This window comes from Diabrotica virgifera, chromosome 6 (genome assembly GCF_917563875.1).
Source record: "Diabrotica virgifera virgifera chromosome 6, PGI_DIABVI_V3a".
NCBI classification, from domain to species: Eukaryota; Metazoa; Arthropoda; class Insecta; order Coleoptera; family Chrysomelidae; genus Diabrotica; species Diabrotica virgifera.
Genome location: NC_065448.1, coordinates 223,641,806 through 223,663,168, shown reverse-complemented (window position 1 = coordinate 223,663,168; position 21,363 = coordinate 223,641,806). Strand labels below are relative to the sequence as shown.

At 32.7% G+C, this 21,363-nt stretch overlaps 1 protein-coding gene across 3 annotated transcripts in view; it reads left to right on the top strand.

Moving 5' to 3' along the window:
- Positions 1–20,765, top strand: part of LOC126886753 (PH and SEC7 domain-containing protein) — a 347,358-nt gene extending 326,593 nt beyond the window's left edge. For 2 of the 3 annotated variants that reach the window (XM_050653768.1, XM_050653769.1), the window contains exons 17-18: positions 7,950–8,009; positions 15,523–20,765. In XM_050653768.1, coding sequence (XP_050509725.1) covers positions 7,950–8,009; positions 15,523–15,544 — 82 coding nt within the window. In that variant the 3' untranslated portion in view covers positions 15,545–20,765. The remainder of the gene's footprint in view (positions 1–7,949; positions 8,010–15,522) is intronic. The other variant, XM_050653770.1, reaches the window with a different exon arrangement.
- Positions 20,766–21,363: the final 598 nt, after the last annotated feature.

The window sequence follows — 21,363 nt, the reverse complement described above, 5'->3', positions numbered from 1 at the left end:
ATAAATGTTTAAGTGATTTTAAAAATAATACTGGAGTCAATTAAAATTTTTTATACGTTTCAGAGTAAGTATTGTGCCAATATCTATAGAATAGTCGTCATTATCATCGTTTATTCACACATATTACACTTTATATATCTGAAGATATAAATTTTACTCAATTTTTCCCCGACTTTCCACTCTCTTTAATGTAAAAGAAGAATAAGTAATTTTGTTATCAACATGCAAATTCGTTTTACAGTAATACACGTCACACAGTCTATCTAGTGAATATGGCCTACTCCATATTCAACTGTTCTTCTTTTACAGTGCCAGAATGTTTTTCCTTCTTTTGGTAGTCTGTCCATCGTGCTCTTAGACGTCTTTTGTGATGTAAAGGGACTGAAGTAAACGACAAATACCGAATTACATTTGATATTTCTCTTTATGAAGGAGATCTGTCTACTCTATTTTCATCATTTCTTTTTCACCATTCTCAGTCCCTCGATTCTCAACACTCTGATTCCCCCTTCTTGCTTTCCCGTGGCAAACTCGCACAAATAGTAATAAAACCTAAAATAATGATAAAAATACTAATTTTTCATGAATACTATACAGTTTTTGGAGAAATTTTGAAACAAACAGTTTTTTTTTGTTATTACCTAAACATATCAATTTAATATCAGTCAGTCTGTCTAAAAGTTATTTTTATCTAATTAGAAAGTTAAAAATACATTACATCTGCTTTTTCTTCTGCAACGTACATCATAATACAGCTTTAAATGAAGAATATTACCAGCGAAGAAGTAAATATCCTTTCTATCGAATGTATTAGCATCATATTTTATCGTACCATTTTCCCGACAGCTAAAATTTAAATTTTCCTGTATATACTTTAGACGTTAGTTGTTGGTATTCATATTTGAATAACGAAAAGGTAGTCGTGAGAACTCCGTGACATTTCTGGAAGATTCCTCTATAGATGTTACAGAGATTACTGTATTTCGGGTAAACCGTAAAGCTGAAACATTTTCCATAGGAGTCTATATCATAATACTGCTTTACAACTATTTTGGCCACGGTGTGGGGTTGCTAACCTATAAAAATTATAACAGATGACATTTGACAGATGACATAATCTTTCACGTCATCTTTATCGATAAAACTAACATTGCCTTCAAGGTCTAACACGTTTTCGAGGCCCTTTCGTCAAAATATCTGTTAGGGAAATTTATAAAGTCAACTTATCTCTGAGTAAAATCCGTTGTAGATAACAGTTTGGTACACATGAGACACTGCAAGTTATGTTTGAACACACATTCACCCTGTTGTCACTTACTTTTAGCTTTACTTTGTCACAAAACAGCACTAGCACTGGTCTAGGGTAACATTAGGAATCCCTAGAAGTTTTTAAAGTTACATTCGTTGTTTAATATGTGAAATTTATGATCTGTTCATTTTCAGAACATTCTTCCTACCTAGTTATTGTAATTAAAAGGTTTCCCCCTTTTGGGGATATTTTTACCTTGGGTGAGTTGTATTTAGATTCTATTTGTACCAATATGTCTTCGTTCATGCTTTTATCTACACTGCGGTGCAAAAAAATCGATCCACTAAAAATTTGGTCATTTTTGATGTTTTGAATTTCCTAAACATGTTGTCCGATTTAAGTGATTTTTTACCACGTTATAGCCTTATCCATTGACAATATCGATGTAATAATATTGTTGCTAAACAGTTAAACTGTCATTGTATACCGGGTGTACGAATCAAACTGTGTTTTTTTCTCAAAGTTCGCATCACCCTGTGGACTATTCTAGCATTTATAAAATACTGAAATTAAAACCCAACTATAGCCTCAGGTTTTCTTAACATTTTGTCTTTCGATTCATTCGCTTATGTTGGATAATAAAAAAGTTAGGTACTTTAACAACTGGCCATGTGCGTCATCAGTACAGGGTGTTTCTTAATAAGTGCGACAAACTTTAAGAAGGGGTAATTTTACATGAGAAAATAATGACAATTTGCTTGAAAATCATATGTACGCACACGCTTCGTTTCCGAGATACGGGATGTTCAATTTTTTTTACAAACTGACGATTTATTTATTGCTTTAAAACCAGTCGAGATATGCAGATCAAATTCGGTGGGTTTTAAAACGTAGTTATTGCACATTTTTTGACATACAATTAGGAATTTTATAGAAATAGAATAGAAATATTTATTCATCCTTTCAAGACATTTTTACAAATGTATAGGACAGGTCATATACAGTAATATAACTGTTACAAGCTAACATTGTTCAGCTACACAATTTTTTATAGGTACCTAACACCTAACACATATTATAAAATAACATATTTAGACTAACATTTTTAGACATTTTAGACTTTGTATATACAAAACAATTTATACATAAAAAATAAAATAGTTTAAAATAGTTTATAGTCAAGGAATTCTTTGACTGAATAGTAGCATTTGGCTAATAATAAATTTTTGATTTTATTTTTGTAACTATTAAAACTAGCAATCTCCTGCATTTCATCGGGAAGTTTATTGTACAATTTCATTCCCATAAATTTAAAACTATTTTCTAATCTTGATGTTTTAAACTGGGGTATTCGGAGCTTATTACAATTTCTCGTATGGTAATCATGTCGATGAGCATTAGTTTCAAATTGATTGAAATTTTCTTTGACAAACAGAAGAGTGTGGTAAATGTACAGACTATAGAATGACATGATTTTGTATTTTATAAACGTTGGTTTACAAGTTTCCCGAAATTTTAGCCCGAATATTTTTCGAATAATTTTTTTCTGAGTTACAAAAATTTTAGAGCTGTCAATAGAATTTCCCCATAGTAGTATGTTGTAACTCATATGATGTAAACAAGGCCGTAATAGATATTGATCAGTGCTGATATCGGCATAGTATCTTTTATTCTAGAAATAGCATAAAACGATTTATTTAATTTTGTATTTATTGCATTGACTTGTTCAGTCCATCTCAAACGGCAATCTATATTTAAACCTAAAAATTTTGTTGTTGTAACTGACGAAATAAGTATATCGTCAAATTTAAATGATAATGAGTATACATTGCCAAGAATATTTTGGGAATGAAAATATAAAAATTGAGTTTTATCAACGTTTACTATTAATCCATTTGCTTTGGACCAATCTACAAATGACCCAAAAACACCGTTGGATAATAATATAAGTTCCTCTTTACTAGGCGCAGAGATCGCTAGTGCAGTATCATCTGCGTAAATAGTAATAACTCGAGATTTAATGTAATCAGGAAGATCATTCATAAAAAGAATAAATATAAGCGGTCCTAAAACAGATCCTTGAGGGACTCCTTTATTAATATTGAAAACTGTCGAAGCAGAATTCTGATATGAAACTAACATTTTTCTATTGCTCAAATAGTCTACTATCCAGTCCAAGAAATCTCCTCTGAAACCTAGGTTGTAAAATTTATTTTTAATAAAGTTAAAATCCAGACAATCAAAGGCACGGGACAAATAAAAAAAGAGACCTGCCACATGCCTTCCCCTGTCAAGATCTGTATATATATAATTAAAAAAATGACATGCAGCAGTCAACGTTGACTTCTTTGACCTAAACCCATGTTGATGCGGGGTTGATGATATTCACCATTGGCGTGCCTACGGGTAATATTATCCGTCATACCCGTTTGCGCGTCACTGGTGAATATTAAATTCTTAATTGTATGTCAAAAAATGCGCAATAACTACGTTTTAAAACCCACCAAATTTGAGTTGCACATCTCAACTGGTCTTAAAGCAATAAGTAAATCATCAGTTTGTAAAAAAAATTGAACATCCCGTATCTCGGAAACGAAGCGTTTGCGGACATATGATTATAAAGCAAATTGTCATTATTTTCTCATGTACCTCAAAGTTACCCCTTAAAGTATTACGCAAATATTTTAGAAACATCCTGTACTGATGACGAACATGGCCAGTTGTTAAAGTACCTAACTTTTTTATTATCCAACATAAGCGAATGAACCAAAAGACAAAATGTTAAGAAAACCTGAGGCTATAGTTGAGTTTTAATTTCAGAATTTTATAAATGCCAGAATAGTCCACAGGGTGATGCGAACTTTGAGAAAAAAACACAGTTTGATTCGTACACCCGGTATACAATGATAGTTTGACTGTCTAGCAACAATATTATTACAGAGAGGCTATAACGTGGTAAAAAATCACTTAAATCGGACAACATTTTAGGAAATTTGAAACATCAAAAATGACCAAATTTTTAGTGGATCGATTTTTTTGCACCGCAGTGTATGTTTCTAATGTCTCTTACACCAAGTATATGACAGACTTCCTCTTTTCTCTTTCTTTATTAGTTTGTTTCCAAAAGCATTCATCTTTGCTTTACTTGCTACATGTGTAAACATTTTCTCATTCTTTTATTTCTTCTTTAGTTTTGCCATTCTCTGTAATTTTTGAGGAGCATGGGATTTATGGTTTAGTAATTTTGAAAAAAAATTTTCTCATCTTTTACTATCTTTTCTTCCCCATTGCTTCTAAACCTGTTGTTTTCTTAAACACCTTCCAATATTGAACAATTTTGAACATCTAATACCTCTCTGTCTAAGCGGTTTCGTTCTGGCATATACAGAGTGGGCCAAAGACAACAGTCGATCTCGATATTTGGCAGTTATTTATTAGATTTTAAGGAAATGAAGAAACAGGTCGATTTTTGATCTAAGGGGGACATATTTTTACGGTACATACATCTGTCATTTGTCAACCCCCTCCCTTCCATTTCCCCCACCCCTTATTTTTAAATAGGGAATAGAGGTCGTGTGCTACCTCATTTGAAAGGTTAATCATTTCTCTATTCAGTAATATTAACATTGACATAATTATTTATACAGGGTGTCGAAGAAAAATTATTTTGAATTAAATTAATTGACACAAAAAGAAGAATGTATGCAATTTATTCAACTCAAAATACATTCTGCTACTGACAGAAAACAGAAAAATATTTATTTGACAAATAAATATTGTTTTTCGCTTAAATTCAATATTCAACTTACCAAGAGGCAGATGGGTGGCAGCATGAACATTAAAATTAAGCGAAATGCAATGTTTATTTATCAAAAAACGTTTTTTCTGTTTTGTGACAGCAGTAGAATGTATTTTGAATTAAATAAATTACATACATTCTTCTTTTTGTGTCAATTAATTTAATTAAAATATTTTTTTCTTGGACACCCTGTATAAATAATTATGTTAATGTTTCTATTACTGAATAGAGAATTTAATACCCTTTTAAATGAGCTAGCACACGACCCCTATTCCCTCTTTAAAAATAAGGGGTGGGGGGAAGTGGAAGGGAGGGGGTTGACAAATGACAAATGTATGTACCGTAAAAATGTGTTCCCCTTAGATCAAAAATCAACCTGTTTCGGTCATTTCCTTAAAATCCAATAAATACTGCCAAATATCGAGGTGGACTGTTTTCTTTGGCCCACTCTGTATATTTTCTTTCTTATTTTCTACGGTTTTATTTTAGGTGATTAATTTTTACTTACTTCCTGTATAAGATCGGTATTTCTATGATAAATTGGACTATTGGACATGACACCTCTTATGGCACAATTGAATCCTTTCCCAAAGTCATCAAACCCTGTAAAATTTGAAGCTATATGTTATACATATATAAAAAGTTCACCCTGGAACAAAATTTAAAATATTAATTCAAATTTTTATACAAAGCCATACTACAATACTTTACCCTAGTCAAAAATAATGAATTTTATTAAGGCTTTCTTATTAAAATAGTTACTACGTAAATGGATATGGAGTGCCTCTAAATAGCTACGACCAAAACTCGTTTTTTATGAAAACAGGACAACGTAAAGCTCGGAAACTTAACAAGAAATGAACACTCTGCATCAACAGATAGCCAGAAAACTTTACATCATAAATACAAAAATATTTAACGTAGTAACAGATTCATTTATGTTATTACAGACTGACTGCGAATTTAGTACGATACTGGTATAGCCGTGCCATATTGAAGATCTTTGTCGGTTTCTCCCGAATAATACATGTATCCATCTTCTGTTTTTTGTTTTTCTAAACCGGTCCATTTTACTTCACTTATCCCCAAGACATCGATTTTCATTTCTCTCGTCTCGTCTCTTCAGTGTTTGTTGGTTTCCTGAACATGAATAATCTTCGTACGTTTTAGGTGGCAATGCTCACTATCCTGTCATATATTTGGAGTCTCTATTCTAGTTCTAATTGAATTCCCTCCCCCTAGCTTCTTCTCTTTTCCTTCTCTCTTGTGGTGTCCACGTCAAAATCTGTTTAGGGATCCTGTCATCTGGCGTTCTCTATACATGGCTGTACCATATTAGTTGTTTTGTTCACTTCCTTGGATCTCAATAGTAGTTAGTGGGGGATTCTTCGCACCCTCTCTTCATTAAGGGGTGCCCCGGACTCTGGACCATTTTCTTGTTTTCGTCTGCCAGTTGTGAGAAATATAAAAATCCACTGTAGTTGGCTGTATACCATGTAATACAAAAAACAATAAAATCCTTTATAAAAGGTATATATTTTAAAATCCCTAAAAAGGGCTACATCACAGAACTAGTTTTCGATTGGTTGACCAATCATCATCAGTGCTTACGTGAAATTTACATACTAACCACCAAGATATATTTTTACAAAAATATGTGGGTCAAAGCCCTTTACAAGTGATCCGTCAAGGAAACATCGGTTAAAAATGCTAACTTAAGCATGGATGTGAGAAATATTTTATTAATACGCCCCAGGTTACATCTGAGCTGTGGTTTGACTTGTTCACATAGTGACAGTATGGCAGCAAGTGACGGCAAGAAAAAAATATATCTTGGTGGTTAGCATGTAAATTTCACGTAAGCACTGATGATGATCGGTCAACTTATCGAAAACTGGTTCTGTGATGTAGCCCTCTTTAGGGATTTTAAAATATATACCTTTTATAAAGGATTTTATTGTTTTTTGTGAGAAATATAATGGGGTGGTTTTCCCGTTGCCTTCCCCATCGCAGTACCACAGCCATTTAAACTGCTCCAGTCATGCTTGTGGTGCCCCAGTTTGAAGTCGGTTCGATTCATTGAACATTTATGCTAAAACACTCTGTAATTTCTATATTTTTCTCCAAAATGACTGATCATTTCAATTTTTGTCTCGTATTTAATCTTATAACTAGTTTTCGAATTTTAAGTTATGCTAGCTTCTAAAATAATAAATAAATATAATGACAATTTAGTTACCACTAAACAGAGGCACTCTAAAAAACTGGTGTAGTAATCTTTGAGTACGACTGTAGAAAAGGTCTGTAGTAGGCCTCCTTGGAAGTTAAAATAAATGTTTAATTACATTTAAAATTAAATTGTTCAATTCCTAGTAAAAAAATTTTTATTACTTTAACATCTAAAGTTTACATGATTACATATTGATACAAGGTGTTCATTTTTTAATAAGTTTTCCAGTTTTCGGGTGTCTAACTTTGTTATTAATACATTTTATTGGAAATTTTGTCATAACTATTGGAAGACACTCTGAATCCAGAATTGTTTAATTGAAAAAATCGCCAATACTAATTCCCTATTTTCGTTTACAAAATTTGCAGTTGGCCAATGATAAGCAGTGATAAAAAGAAATAATGAGTGCGCGAATCTTCAGAAATATCACGGAATCTCAAAAATTAATCCTTTTATAGTTTAGGGGCTGTGAAAAATATTAATATCGATATAAAGTTGTTTTTTCATTTAAGATATAGGAATGTAAGTCCTATTGTATACTTATTTATGTTGATAAACTAAATGCAGACAAATGTTATGGACAAATTTTGAAATCAGAAATATATACATAGCTGATAAAGAAATTATTATCTATGAAATAAACGATTATTTAAAGTAATTTTGGTTTCTAGGTGTAGTTTTACTCTTGTGCACATTATTTACTATCCCGATGACAAATCAATGCTCCTAAGGTTTGTTTTAACTTTTTTTACCGCTCCTTTATTCCTCTACTAATCACGATGATACCTTTATCAATATCATGCGGCAATGATCATCTCAATACATAATTAATTAGTTAACTCAGTAAATAACACTGTTCCGTGGTGGTTGAGTTGCGTATAATAACCTTATTGTCCACGGAAACAATTAAATGAAATTAAAATAAATGTAAAAACAACAAACTGTCAATAATATATTTATTTCAATCCGTAAAAATAACGTGAAAATGTCTCGAAAGAGGGTTTGTTATTTTAGCGAGGGTGTGACCGCACGGGGTGCCCTCTGTGACTCTACTGAACCAGACCACAAACATTAATCTGTCATTATGTGGTTCTACCATATGGCCAGACAGGCGACAATTTATTAGATCTGGTGTTTTAAAAACTGAAAGGCGTTTTAACTGAATAGGGGTATATTTCGTTTGTTAAAACTTAACATGCCCTTCTATGTATATGGTTTGTATATTAAATGTGAATTTTAAATGGGACGTATTATTTAATTTTGAAAAAGTTATTAAAAATTAAAAATTAAAATTAGCAAAATAGTGATTGAATTGTGTCGAAACACAAATAATTTTGAATGAAGTAAAAGATAGACGTACTCGCAATCATGTATTGTTTTACTCCGAGCGACGACCGGTTTCGCTCTCTAAAATTTGCAGAGCATCATCAGGTCTTTGAGCGAAACCGGTCGTCGGCGTAAAACAATAAATGATTGCGAGTACGTCTATCTTACACTTCATTCAAAATGAACTTGCATATGCAACCCATTCAACATACAAATAATTTTGTATAGACAGTAAACTAATCATAAAAATAAAACATTTTTTAGCCAAATGACAAAGGATACCCGCCATTAAGATCAGCAAAGTACTCACTCCCAGAATTCAATTGTTTTTTTGCATTCTAAAAACGTAATTTTTCATTTTATTATTGTTTTTTTATGGAATGCAATTAATTAAATTTTTTTAAAAAAATCACACGCATTTTGACGCTTTTACAAACATGTTTTTTTTATAGATCTGTAGGTTAAGGGCTGGTTGTTCGAACGCTAATCAAAAATGGAATCAACTGATCATTATCAAATATTTAATTACTATCAACTTTGATTGGGTTGCTGAATTGTCACTAATTGATTAGTTATTATTTGATTATATTATATATTATATTAGTTATTGATTGATTATTTGTTGCATAAACGTCAATTTGATTGCCGTTTATGCAACGCATCACAATGAATGATTAGTGTTTTACGTGTATTTGATATCTCGATTTGATTCCCATCAAGGAAATTGATTACAATCAACTGATTGGCGTACGAACAACGGATTTTGTTATTTGATGGTTGTTAAGGGGACTTGATTATAATCAACTTTTGATTAGCGTTCGAACAATCGACCGTGAGTGCATATTAACTAAAAATACATTTTTTTGGAAAAAAAGCGTAAAACTTTTTTTTTTGGAAATGGCTGCTGTTCTATTTTTTTTTCTATTTTATGTATTTAATCAACAAATATATTTCTGTTTTTTTCCAGATTTTTCTGTAATTTGCACCACCTTCATAAAACTGTTTTTAGGGTTTTTGAGGATTATGTTTTTTTAGATCAATACGACCTTCGAAGTTAGACGAGTTAATGCGTCTTCAATTAATATTTAAAAAATATGTGAAAACAATATTTTCAGGGCTCAAAGAAGCAAATACAACCGTCGTTTATGTGATGGTTGTATGTGCGTCTTTGAGCCCTGAAAATATTCTTTTTCGCGTATTTTTTGAATACTAATTGGAGTGTCATATAATCAGGTTATATCAATATCAAAGAAATATTATTAGTCGCAAAAAAAACGTGCAAAACACTTAAAAAACCCTGAAAAAACATGGGTTTTGTGGTGTAAGAGAGTTTCACCCAACTTTTGAATATCCTAAAGAAATTAGTTACTTAAAATTATATGTAATCTGTAAAAAAACTAGATTTGATATATATCTTAAAGTCTAAAAGTCGACAAAATCCCCAAAAACCCAGAAGACCGTGTTTTGAAGGTGAAAAAAAAAAAACTCAAAAATCTGAAGAAAAAAACAGAAATATATTTTTTAATTAAGTACACAAAATTTAAAAAAATAGAACTTAATCGTCAGCTCTCAAAATACAATTGACTATTTTAGATGAGAATAGGCTACAATTTTTAAAGTTTATTTGACGTTTCGTTTATTTTTTTAGTTTCAAAACAATCTCAAAAAACAAAACAATATTTCGAGAACAATTTACGAAGTGGAAATCGAAAAGTCAAATAACCTCAATTTTAAAGTAAAATTGTAGCTTAATCCCAACAAAAATAGTAAATTGCATTAATATTAATACCCTGTAGAATTGTAGATATTTTACACAAAAAATCTATTAATATTCAAACGAATTTTAATATAGTCTACTATTGTTCAAAATTATTAACATATCGAAATATTTAATGTTGCTATACAGGGTTGATCGAAATTTGGAATGAGTATTTTCTGAGTTTTCTTGCTATTTTAAAATGCTATTTTATGGTTGGAGTGGTAATTTTGGGCTATATTCAATCGGGCTAATCGTTTGAATATGAATACATTTTTTGATGTCAAGTCTCTACGATCCTACAGGGTGTTAATATTGCTACGAAATTACTAAAAAAACTTAATTATCTTTTAAGCTACCTCATATAAAACTACAAAAGCTTATATTAAAAAAATAAAAAAAAAATGAGGATATCGAGGAGAGTTCAAAGATTTAAAAATATACTGGGTATTCCATTAAAAAAGATAAGTTTGTTCCACCCTGTCAATATGGGTGGCCTTATATATTTGAAATTTTTTTTAAGTAAGGTCCTATCTATGCCGTACTTTTATCTGAACAATGTTTTCTCGTATTTCTTACGACAAATGAGTAATTGGATTTCCTCACACTAATGCCGCACACTGTATGCCTATAGACTCTAATGTGTATTAGCTAAAGAGTTAGAATACTACAGGACACATCTGAATGCATTTTACATCTAAAAATGTTAAGTATTCAAATATTGAGATGATCATATCCCCATCAATGCAAAATACTACCATATCTGCAATAAGTGCCTCATCTGTTACAACAAATATACTTTTTTTTAAGTTGTGACAAGTGACGTTCTTATTGTAACGCGGCAGTATCTCAGTCAGCGAATTCTGAAACTCCTCGAGTGGCTTTTTTACAGCTTAATAAAACCGTTTTTTAGCAATTTTATGCTATAGAAGCGCACTGTACAAGGTATTCTTGATATTATCAATGCATGAATTTTTGCTTTTTAATTTTTGGGCCTGACACACCTGCATGCATGCTGAATTTTGCTTATTTTGGTTTCATATGAAATAATAATGTTGTTTTATATTGTGTTTAATTTTTGTACAAGAAATATGCACAAAACTATGAATTGTATCTAGTGAGTATATTTAATGTTTCTAATTGTTAGTTATAAGTCAAATGTTCAATGTTTTATAGAAAACATATTTTTCGGGTAAAATGTGGTTAAACACTGATATTCATTAATATTCTTTGCCTAAACAAAGCACAGGCATCTATGTACGTAAAAATTGCCATGGTATGAGTAGATGGTAAAGTTCTATTTAACCCATAGACTACTCCCCTCTAACATCACAAGCCACGCCCACAAAATAGACAATTGATGTCTTTACATCGTTGGAAGATACCCTATACTGCAAAAAGCGTATCTAGACTATCTAGAGTGTGTCCCTGAATCTGAGTTGTTTGTTTGGATTGTGTTGTTTACACTTTTTATATATTCGTTTAGTATTATTTTCAAAAAAGTCTTCAGGAAATGGCCCAAGAGGCTTATTATTTGAATGCGTTCTAATTTTTTGCGGATTTTTAGGTATATCAACGTAAACCTCAGCCATTGTTAAGGTATTTTCCAACTTTCGAACATATTATTGAATATCTTTTGGTTGAAGTCTTTTTATTGTATTTTCGTCCATAGTTTTCAATAATTCTATATAGAAGTTGTGTAGCTTAACAGCAATGTTCTCTTTGATACCCTGATCCACAGCATACTCCAGTGTATCACGCCCTGTCGGGGTGGAAGGTGAAAGACATACCTGATCGTGGACTTCAGCGGAGTTTTAATCTCAATTCTCCTACTCAATTCAGAACTCTTCTTCAACGAAAGCTGAGACCATCCACGGAAGGGACAGTCTTCATTATTCCATGCCAAATGATTTCGTACAAATAAAATCTTGAATATTTTAAAAAACATTCCAAGAAAATAGTTTCAGAACCAAAAGAAATCTTCCATTTGTCGCAATCTATAAGACCATGTCTGTAAGGTAATTATTTTTACAGTTTCACTATGTCGTCAGTTATTTTAGTACTAATACTAGTAATACTCGACTATCTTTTACCAATATTGGAGACGATAGGATTTTACTATATAGGCCTTTTCATAGCCCCCGTAACACAAGGCCAGAACATTGAAATTTGGCAACAGTGAATAGAGAACCTATGAAAATATCTTTTTGTTTGTTTACATACATATACATAATGAATTTTGTTTGTTTAAACGTGAAAAAGTTTAAAAACTTTTCCAAGAAAAAATCCTCCTCTTAGAGAAAGTGTTGTCCCAAAAATGTTTCTAGTAGTTCCAAAATATTTGACAAAGTAAGATAAAGACGGTGCTAAAAGAAACAGTTCCATAAAAGGAGAGAATTAATTATAAATAGCCAATAACAAGACCAATAACTTAGGCCACTGTAGCTCTGATAGTCTCATTTATAATAAGATTTTGGTCCTATAGCTTCCCGCTATAGGACCACTTTTGTAAAGGGTAAAGGTACAAGGGAACAAATCCTGAACCTGAGACAACTCATTGGAAAGTCTAGAGAATTTCAAGTATAGTCCGTCCGCTATAACTTTTCCCATGCGGTACGATTCATTTTCAATAAAATTAAGTCAATACAGAAAGTGAAACGTACGCCGATGTGTGTAGTATATAGTATACAGTATACAAAATGTATATACACATCGACGTTCGTTTCAATTTATGTTTTGACTTAATTTGATTGAAAATGAATCGTACCGCATGGGAAAAGTTATAGCGAACGGACTATACCTATGACTATATGCTTCGTTGACTACCAAAAAGCATTTGATTGTGTAAGCTGGATAAATCTGTGGTCAATTTTAATAGAAATGGGCGCACCAATGCCTGGTGACACTTATTAAAAATCTGTACCAGTCTAATATAGCGACAGTACGACTAGATCAGAAGTTCTCAAACCAATTCAAGACCGAGAGAGGTGTTAGACAAGGATGCGTGTTCTCACCTGACTTATTTAACATTTATGGTGAACATGTCCTGAGGATGGTTTTAGAAGGATGGGCCGGTGGAGTAACAGTAGCTGGTAGGAAAACTGGTAGCCGGTAGCTGGTAGCTGATGACACTATACTTATAGCAGCAAATGAGCAAGAAATGGTTGATCTTCTGCGAAGAGTTGAGTACGAAAGCAATAAAGTTGGTCTGAAAATCAATAAAGCCAAGACAAAAATAACGGTGGTCTACAGATTCGACACTATTCAACTGACTAACATGTTACAGGAATACCAGATAGTAAACACCTTTGTCTATCTCGGGTCTAGTATAACTAACGATGGTAACTGTGAAGCAGAAGTTCGGAGACGTATTGGTATGGCAAAAAATGCGATGAGTCGCCTAACTAAAGTTTGGAAAGACAGATCTATCTCTCAAAATATCAAGATGAGACTGGTGAATGCCCTTGTATTCTCAACATTTCTATACGGAGCAGAGACTTGGACACTTCGCGCATGCGAGTGCCAAAAAATTGATGCCTTTGAAATGTGGTGCTGGAGAAGAATGCTACGCATACCTTGGATAGCTCATAGGACAAACGTTTCCATTCTAAACCAACTCAATATTAAAGCTGTCCACAATATGTCTGCAACGAATATTGCAATTCTTTGGTCACGTGGTTCGCAGAGGTGACGACAGTTTAGAGAGATTAATTGCTTCTGGAATCGTTTCGGGGAGAAGATCAAGAGGACGATCACCAACTAGATGGTCTGACCAAATAAAGCATTCAGCTGGAAACTCATTCTGCGAAGCTCTTAGATCAGCTGAAGATAGAGACCAATGGAGAAACATTGTTAGGAATATTGGAAGAAATCACGATCCTCAGTAATGGGAAAACGACAAGAGAGAGATAGGACCACTATAATAGTCGAAGTTAAACAATATGGCCACATATGGCTCGCACGCAATTTTCCCCTTGTTGCCATATTCTAAATTTGAAAAAATATATAGGGAATAATTGTAAGATTTTCTTGACATGCCATTCCTATTAAAGCGAGCATTTCATTGGGTAGAAGGAGTGACGAGTATAAAAATGACGTCATTATTATATTTGGTGAGATAGTAAATGGTACCTAACTGACGTCTGTCATAATATTGCAGATTAAATATAATACCAAATTATTGTTTTCAAATTATATTTTATTTATTTAGTTTATATTTTAACGACAGTTTATTTTTTAACCAACTTCACTATAACTTCCCTATCCTAAAGGCCATAAAAGAAGAACAAAAAAAAATTAACAAAAAGCTTACATAACCTTCTATAGGACAACATGACTTTGACAGATAGTTTATCTTTGTTTATATTGTGATATACATTGTGTTATTGGCTGTGAGTTTCGTCTGTAGTGCTCTCTGGTGGTTTGAAACTTGTACTTTTCTGATAAAATTGGTGTATGTGAAATACACAAAACGAGAAAAATAGATATTTATCTAGAAAAACACAAATTATGAACTGAAATATTATTCTAACCTACTTACTGAACGAATACACAAAAAAAATCACGTAAACGCAGAGTTTTAAATTCTGTAATGGGTGGAATACGTTTAGAATTGAATTTAATACGAATAAAAAAATGGACAAAAATAAAAAAAATATTAAAAAAGATAGGTGGGAAAAACGAGGTCTGGGGTGCAGCTGCACCCCGCACCGCCTTACGAGGGTTAAAGACAAAGAGAAACAGTGTAGCCGGTAAATGTTGTGGTAAATACATATATGTTTTTTATTTGGCAACAGCGGTTTCCTGCTAAACCTAACTGTAGCAGTGTAGCGAAAAGACTAGTATGTACATATATGAGGAAAAATTTGTTTAATTTGTTTGTCGTCAAATTTGTACCGGTTTGTTATGATGTCATTAAATCTATGATAGGCATGCCTAATTGTTTGACTTTTAGTTTATTATATTTATAAGTAGGCTTTCTATTTGACAGCTCGACAGTGTTGCCACATCTAATACGACACTAACCCTGAAATGAATAAATATAATAATTGGTTTTTAGAAAAAAATGCAATAAAAATTGTGTATATTTCTTGTACCAATCACTTAAAGCCATGATTAATTTTTATGTTTTGACTAATTTTTTGTTAATTGCATGTGTGTAGGGATAGGGACGATCCCGAATAGGAAGTCTTAGGAGTCGCTGACCGAAAACCACTCTTAGAGACGCGACGACTAGTCGGTATGCGCCTGTCCAGTGCAATAGGAGACAGACAAAACAAATTTTAAGAGTTTTTTTTTAAAAACTCCTCTTCATCCCGATGTGTGTCAAAGAAGTTAAATTTATCGTTTAATTCTAGCGTGCGGAATTGTCCGTGTAGGATGGCAAAGTTTGGTTAATTATTATTCAGAAACGTAAGCTTTAATAATAATAAAGTAAATAGTAATATTTACAATGGTAATATTTTGAAAAAATCGAAGAGTGGAGCATATACAGGGTGTCCAGAAACTCTACCGACAAACGAAGACAGCAGATTCGTCAGATAATTTTAAGACAATTTAACCACATTCACCTAGTCCGAAAATGCTTCCTAAGGAAGCTAGAGCTCTTTGAAGATGGCGTCTTCTAATTAGTTTTTCTTAAATACCTCCAGAAGGCATTTAGTTAGAAAAACGAAAATTGGTACGCATATTTATCTTCCATAGATTAATCGATTCTATTCATTGCGAATTTCTAGTACCTGTCATAGGCGTCCGTTTTGGGTAGGGCAATGGTTATTTTATCGCATAACTTATTTGTCTTTAAATTTTAAGTATTTTTAACTACGGATTATTAAATTCTGAGGTATTCTAGTACTAAAAGGTACTCTTGCTTTAAGTCGGTAGGACACACCGTTTTCTAGAAAAATCGATTTGAAAATATTTCGTCTCTTGAATTAAAAAAAAAAAATTTTTTTTTCAAAAAGAACGGTGTATTTTACCAACTTAAAGCAAGAGTAACTTGAGTAACTAGTGTCAAAAATGCTTAAAAATTAAAGACAAAAAAGTTATACGATAAAATAACCGTTGACCTACCCAAATCCGACGCATATGACCGATACTAGAAATTCGCAATTAATGAAATCGATTCATCTTTGGAATATAAGTAAACGTACAAGTTTTCATTTTCCTAAATAGTTATTTTTTGATTTTTTTTTAATTCAAAAAACGAAAAATTTTCAAATCGATTATTCTAGAAAACGGTGTATTCTATCGACTTAAATAAAGAGCACCTTTTAGTGCTAGAATACCTCACAATTTAATAATCCAGAGTCAAAAGTACTTAAAAATGAAATACAAAAAAGTTATGCGATAAAGTAACCGTTGCCCCATCCAAAACGGACGCCTATGACCGGTACTATAAATTCGCAATAGATGGAATCGATTTATCTCTGGAAGATAAATAAGCATACCAATTTCTGTTTTTCTATATAGACGCGTTCCGGAGGTATTTAAGAAAAACTAATTACCAGACGCCATCTTCAAATAGCTCTAGCTCCCTTAGGACTAGGTGAATTGGGTTAAATTCTCTTAAAATTATCTGAGAAATCTCCAGTCTTCGTTTGTCGGTAGAGTTTCTGGACACCCTGTATAGTATCAGGAAAGAATTTAACGTAGGCATGCGCTTTCAACGGTAGAAACTGAGAGAAACATATTTAAAACGATATAGATTAAGGGCCGGCTCTCCAAACCAATTATTCTTTTCTTAGGTATGCTTTTGATGTTTGTGTAAGAGCAGCGGTGCCAAGTATTCGAAGTTAGACAATCGTAAGCTGTTGTTCTAATTATTATTGTATTTTATAGTACGGATATTCGAACTTACTTATATTCTATTGAACAAGAAATTAACAAAGTGGAAAAAATAATAATTTAAATAAAATATTAAATTAAAAATAATATGAAAAATAATATATTATTTTTTTGCACAAGAAACAAATATAATTTGACGGTCAGTTAGATCCTAATTGTGGAATTATCTAACTGAAACAGTATTTTGTATGCATGTTTCGATGAGTAAATTCTAATTTTAGAGATTTTTGTAGCAACAGAAGAGTACCATATTTATATTATATAGATTTTCTTCCAGTACTTCGGTACAGTTTTAAAAATTTATAAGATTTTCAAATACAAGATAGCAGATGATCTGCTAAATGTAACAAAAACGACATATCATAGCTGTAGGATGATTTTATGCATAGTTGAAATTTTATTCACTACAGGAATTCCTGTTTTAATGCTAGATTTTAGCGGGTTTAGCAGAATAGGTACCTACTAATAGACAGACATTCTTCTTTTTCTGGTGCCTAGCAGTAACGAATGTTGGGAATCATTCCGGCAATGATAATCTTATTAACTGCTGCCTTGAAAAGCCCTGTAGTGGATGTCGCAAACCAGGTTCTCGAGTTCCTGAGCCAAGATATTCTTCTTCTTCCGACGCCTCTTTTACCATTCACCTTTCCTCTTTTACCATTCACCTGCAAAAGGGATTTTAACAGGTTATATTTTTTTCATTTCTTGTGATGTGGCCTAAATATTCTAATTTTCTTCTTTTCACCGTGCACATCTCTTTGTTTAGTTTTTGGAGTATTTTGCCATTTGATATTTTGTCCATCCAGAATATCTTAAGAATTCTTCTATATGTCCACATTTCGAACGCATCCAGTCTATTCGTTGTTGCTTCCGTTAGAGTCCAAGAATCTACTCCATATAAGATGTAGAATATATAACATCGGAGGAGTCTGAGTTTCAGTTCTAAATTCAAATTGTGTGATTTGAACAGTTTGGACACTTGGATGAATGCTGCCCTTGCTTTTTCTATTCTAGCTTTTATTTCTTGGGAGTGGTCCCACTGCTGGGACACGTTCTACTACTTTTTGGTTGATGGTAAACTGTACCTTCTCAATGGTGATTATCATGACTTTAGTTTTAGAAGTGTTAATTTTTAGTCCATATTTGCTACTAACTTCTGCTTCTTTGTTCATTCAAAGTTGTAACCCTTGTGCAGTGTCGGCAAAGATAACGGTATCATCGGCATATCTAAAATTGTTTAATAGTTCGCCCTTTAACAGGTTTCCTTCTTCCATGTGTTCTAGCCCCTTGGGTTTCTTGGAAAGTTGCCTCTGAATATAAATTAAATATAAGGGGTGATATACATTCTTGTCTAAATATTTTTATATCATCTGTTACTTCATATTGACTTTAACGGAAGTTGACTGATTCCAATATAATTTCTTGATTTTACGTAAATCTTTGCCGCCAATTCCCGCATCTTGTAAAACATCCATCATTTTGTTCTGTTGTATTGTGTCAAACGCCTTTTGGTAATCGATGAAACAAGCGTATACACTACAGTTTATGTCCCGACAACGCTGGAACAGAACTTGTATGTATACTAAACAGAGCTTCTCTTGTTCCTAAACCTTTCATAAAACCAAATTGCGTTGGGATACTTGTTCTTCGCAGATTCTGTAAAGCCTTCGATGTAATATTTTTAAAAATAATTTCAACAAGTGGCTCATTAAGCTGATTGTTCGTTAGTCACTACACCTTTTGGAACCTTGCTTTTTTGGCAGAACTATAAATTCTGATCGCAGCCATTCTCTATGTATTTTGCCACTGTTATAATATATCTCGTTGAATATTCTAGTTATTTCTTTTTTGAATTCCTTATCGAACACATTGCGTGCGACGTCGCTCATATGTATATGAGAAACACAGATATTTTGCCAGGGGCCACGTTGCTCATTTTTGCTCTACACGTATGACTAACTTTCATGGCCGTGGATATCAATGGCCCCTGAGAGTAGTATCCCGATTAAAGCGTGGCACGCAATGTGTTAAAGATCTCAGCCTGAACTTCATCTGGGTCGGGAGCCTTTCCGTCTTTCATTGATGTCGCATTGATGGTTCTGCAACTATAGAGACGTCTGTAAGCACTCTTGGGTTCGGTACTCGGCGTTTCTTATCTTCTTTACGAAAAATCCCACGTTTTTCCATGATCACGCGTTTGAGATGGCAAAGGGAACGTTTTAACTGAACAACAGTGGTTGTTTCTTCCTGATCCAGTACAGAATCCAAACTCGGAACAAAAATATGTAAAATTTCCAACCAAAACACATTTACTATACGCTCTTCTTCTCTGAGTTCTGTGTTGGTGCTGTTTAAGATCAGAGCGGCACCCAGTTTTTTTATTGGATCGGGATGGCCGCTGAAGAAGCGCATGTTTTTTATAAGAACTTTTATGCTTATGGCGACCAATGAACGATAGTATTTTCCTCTGAAGTTTCACTAGCTCGGGCTCAGTTTCCTCTAGGACTTTTCGTTTTTTTAAGGCTTTCATAGTTTTACGTCGTTTTTAAACGGGTTGAGTGCTGTAGCCTTTGAGAGATTTGCTGCGCAAGAAACTATCCAAACTGGGGATTATTTTACCTAAAAACTGCTCGAAGTCTTAAACTGGTAACACCTTCTGTCAGTGTTCTAACGTTTCTACACCCATCTCCGCCAAAGGCAAATAACTCCTCCCCACCTAAAAGACGTTTACAAATGGAGTAACGCATAAACGGAGAGTATGCGTGATGATACTAACAGGAGTCTCTAGCAGCACTTGTAGCGAAGAAATTAGCAAATCGACAGACAGACATTACTAAGTTTAAATGGTTGATCGGAGAACGTAAGATAAGTAAACATATACGAAATAAAAACACTATCCAAGTTGGCAACATGCTCTCCGAGTAGCGTAAGTTACTAGTTTCTTCCAGTTACTGTTATTGACTATCTGTGTTACGTTGCTGTTTTCTGTTCTGTGTTGGATAAGAGAAGTTTTTGTTTAGTTTTTTATATTGCAGCTCCATAAAGAAGCATATTCCTGGCTTTATTCCGGTATTATTACAGGGTCCACTGCTTCGATCAGTCATCTTCACCTGGTTTGATCCAGGACGTCATATAACGTGGCATTGACATTGGAATATTGAAGAACATTTATAACGATACATTTTTTATTTAAAAATTGGAGGAAAAATCGGATTAACGTACAATTACGTAAGCTTTTCATTTTAATGATGCCGTACCAAAGATTTGGTATTAAAAGTATTATACATAGTTTGCTGTCCTACATGTTCAATTCCGCAACATCAAATAATCATTATAAATCGATTTTAAGAAGAAAAAAAAGACATAACACATTGCCAAAGAGATTTGTATTTAAAATTGAAAATATTATGGTATTATGTCATTTTAGCATTTATATCTTTTTTGCTTATCGTTTTTACCTGATAATTGACGTATTAGGGCTTTTTGCTGATTTTATATAAATATGTATATTGTAGCTTAACTGTACATTTTTATTTTAAATATACTATCCTGTTTACAACAGTTTTATTTAATCGGCGAAGAAAACATTACGAAACTGTTGGCAAAACTGCGACCACAGTGTTCTCATTGGCTTTATCTCTACTTTTTTTTATATAATTTACTATTCTAATTGGGAAATAAGCCACAATTTAACTTGAAAAATGGTTTTATTTAAGTTTCCACTTCCACTTCGGACGTCGTTATCAAAATATTAATAAATTAAACAAAAATGTTGTTGCTTAGTAAAAAAAATTCTAATAATTTAATTTAATCTGACTCATTTTTTTTTGTTTGTTTTAATGGCATGGACTTTATGTCAATCAGCCAGTCACAACATGACTACTATATCAAGAAGATTAAATATTTAAAGACCGTAAGTCCATAAAATATCAATAACAAAGAAAAATTAGTTCAATAGCTTTTGAGAGGTAATTTATGTACTGAAATAAAGAGATGGTACTAAGCTAAGGTAAGCTAATTATAGCCTCCTTTCAACATCATAGGTGTGTTCAAAAACGATCTGCAAACATTTAGTAACAATAACAATAAGATAATAATAATAAAATAAGAATAATAATAAAAAGACGGTGAGGTCCTCAAAGTTCCATAGCAAGTTT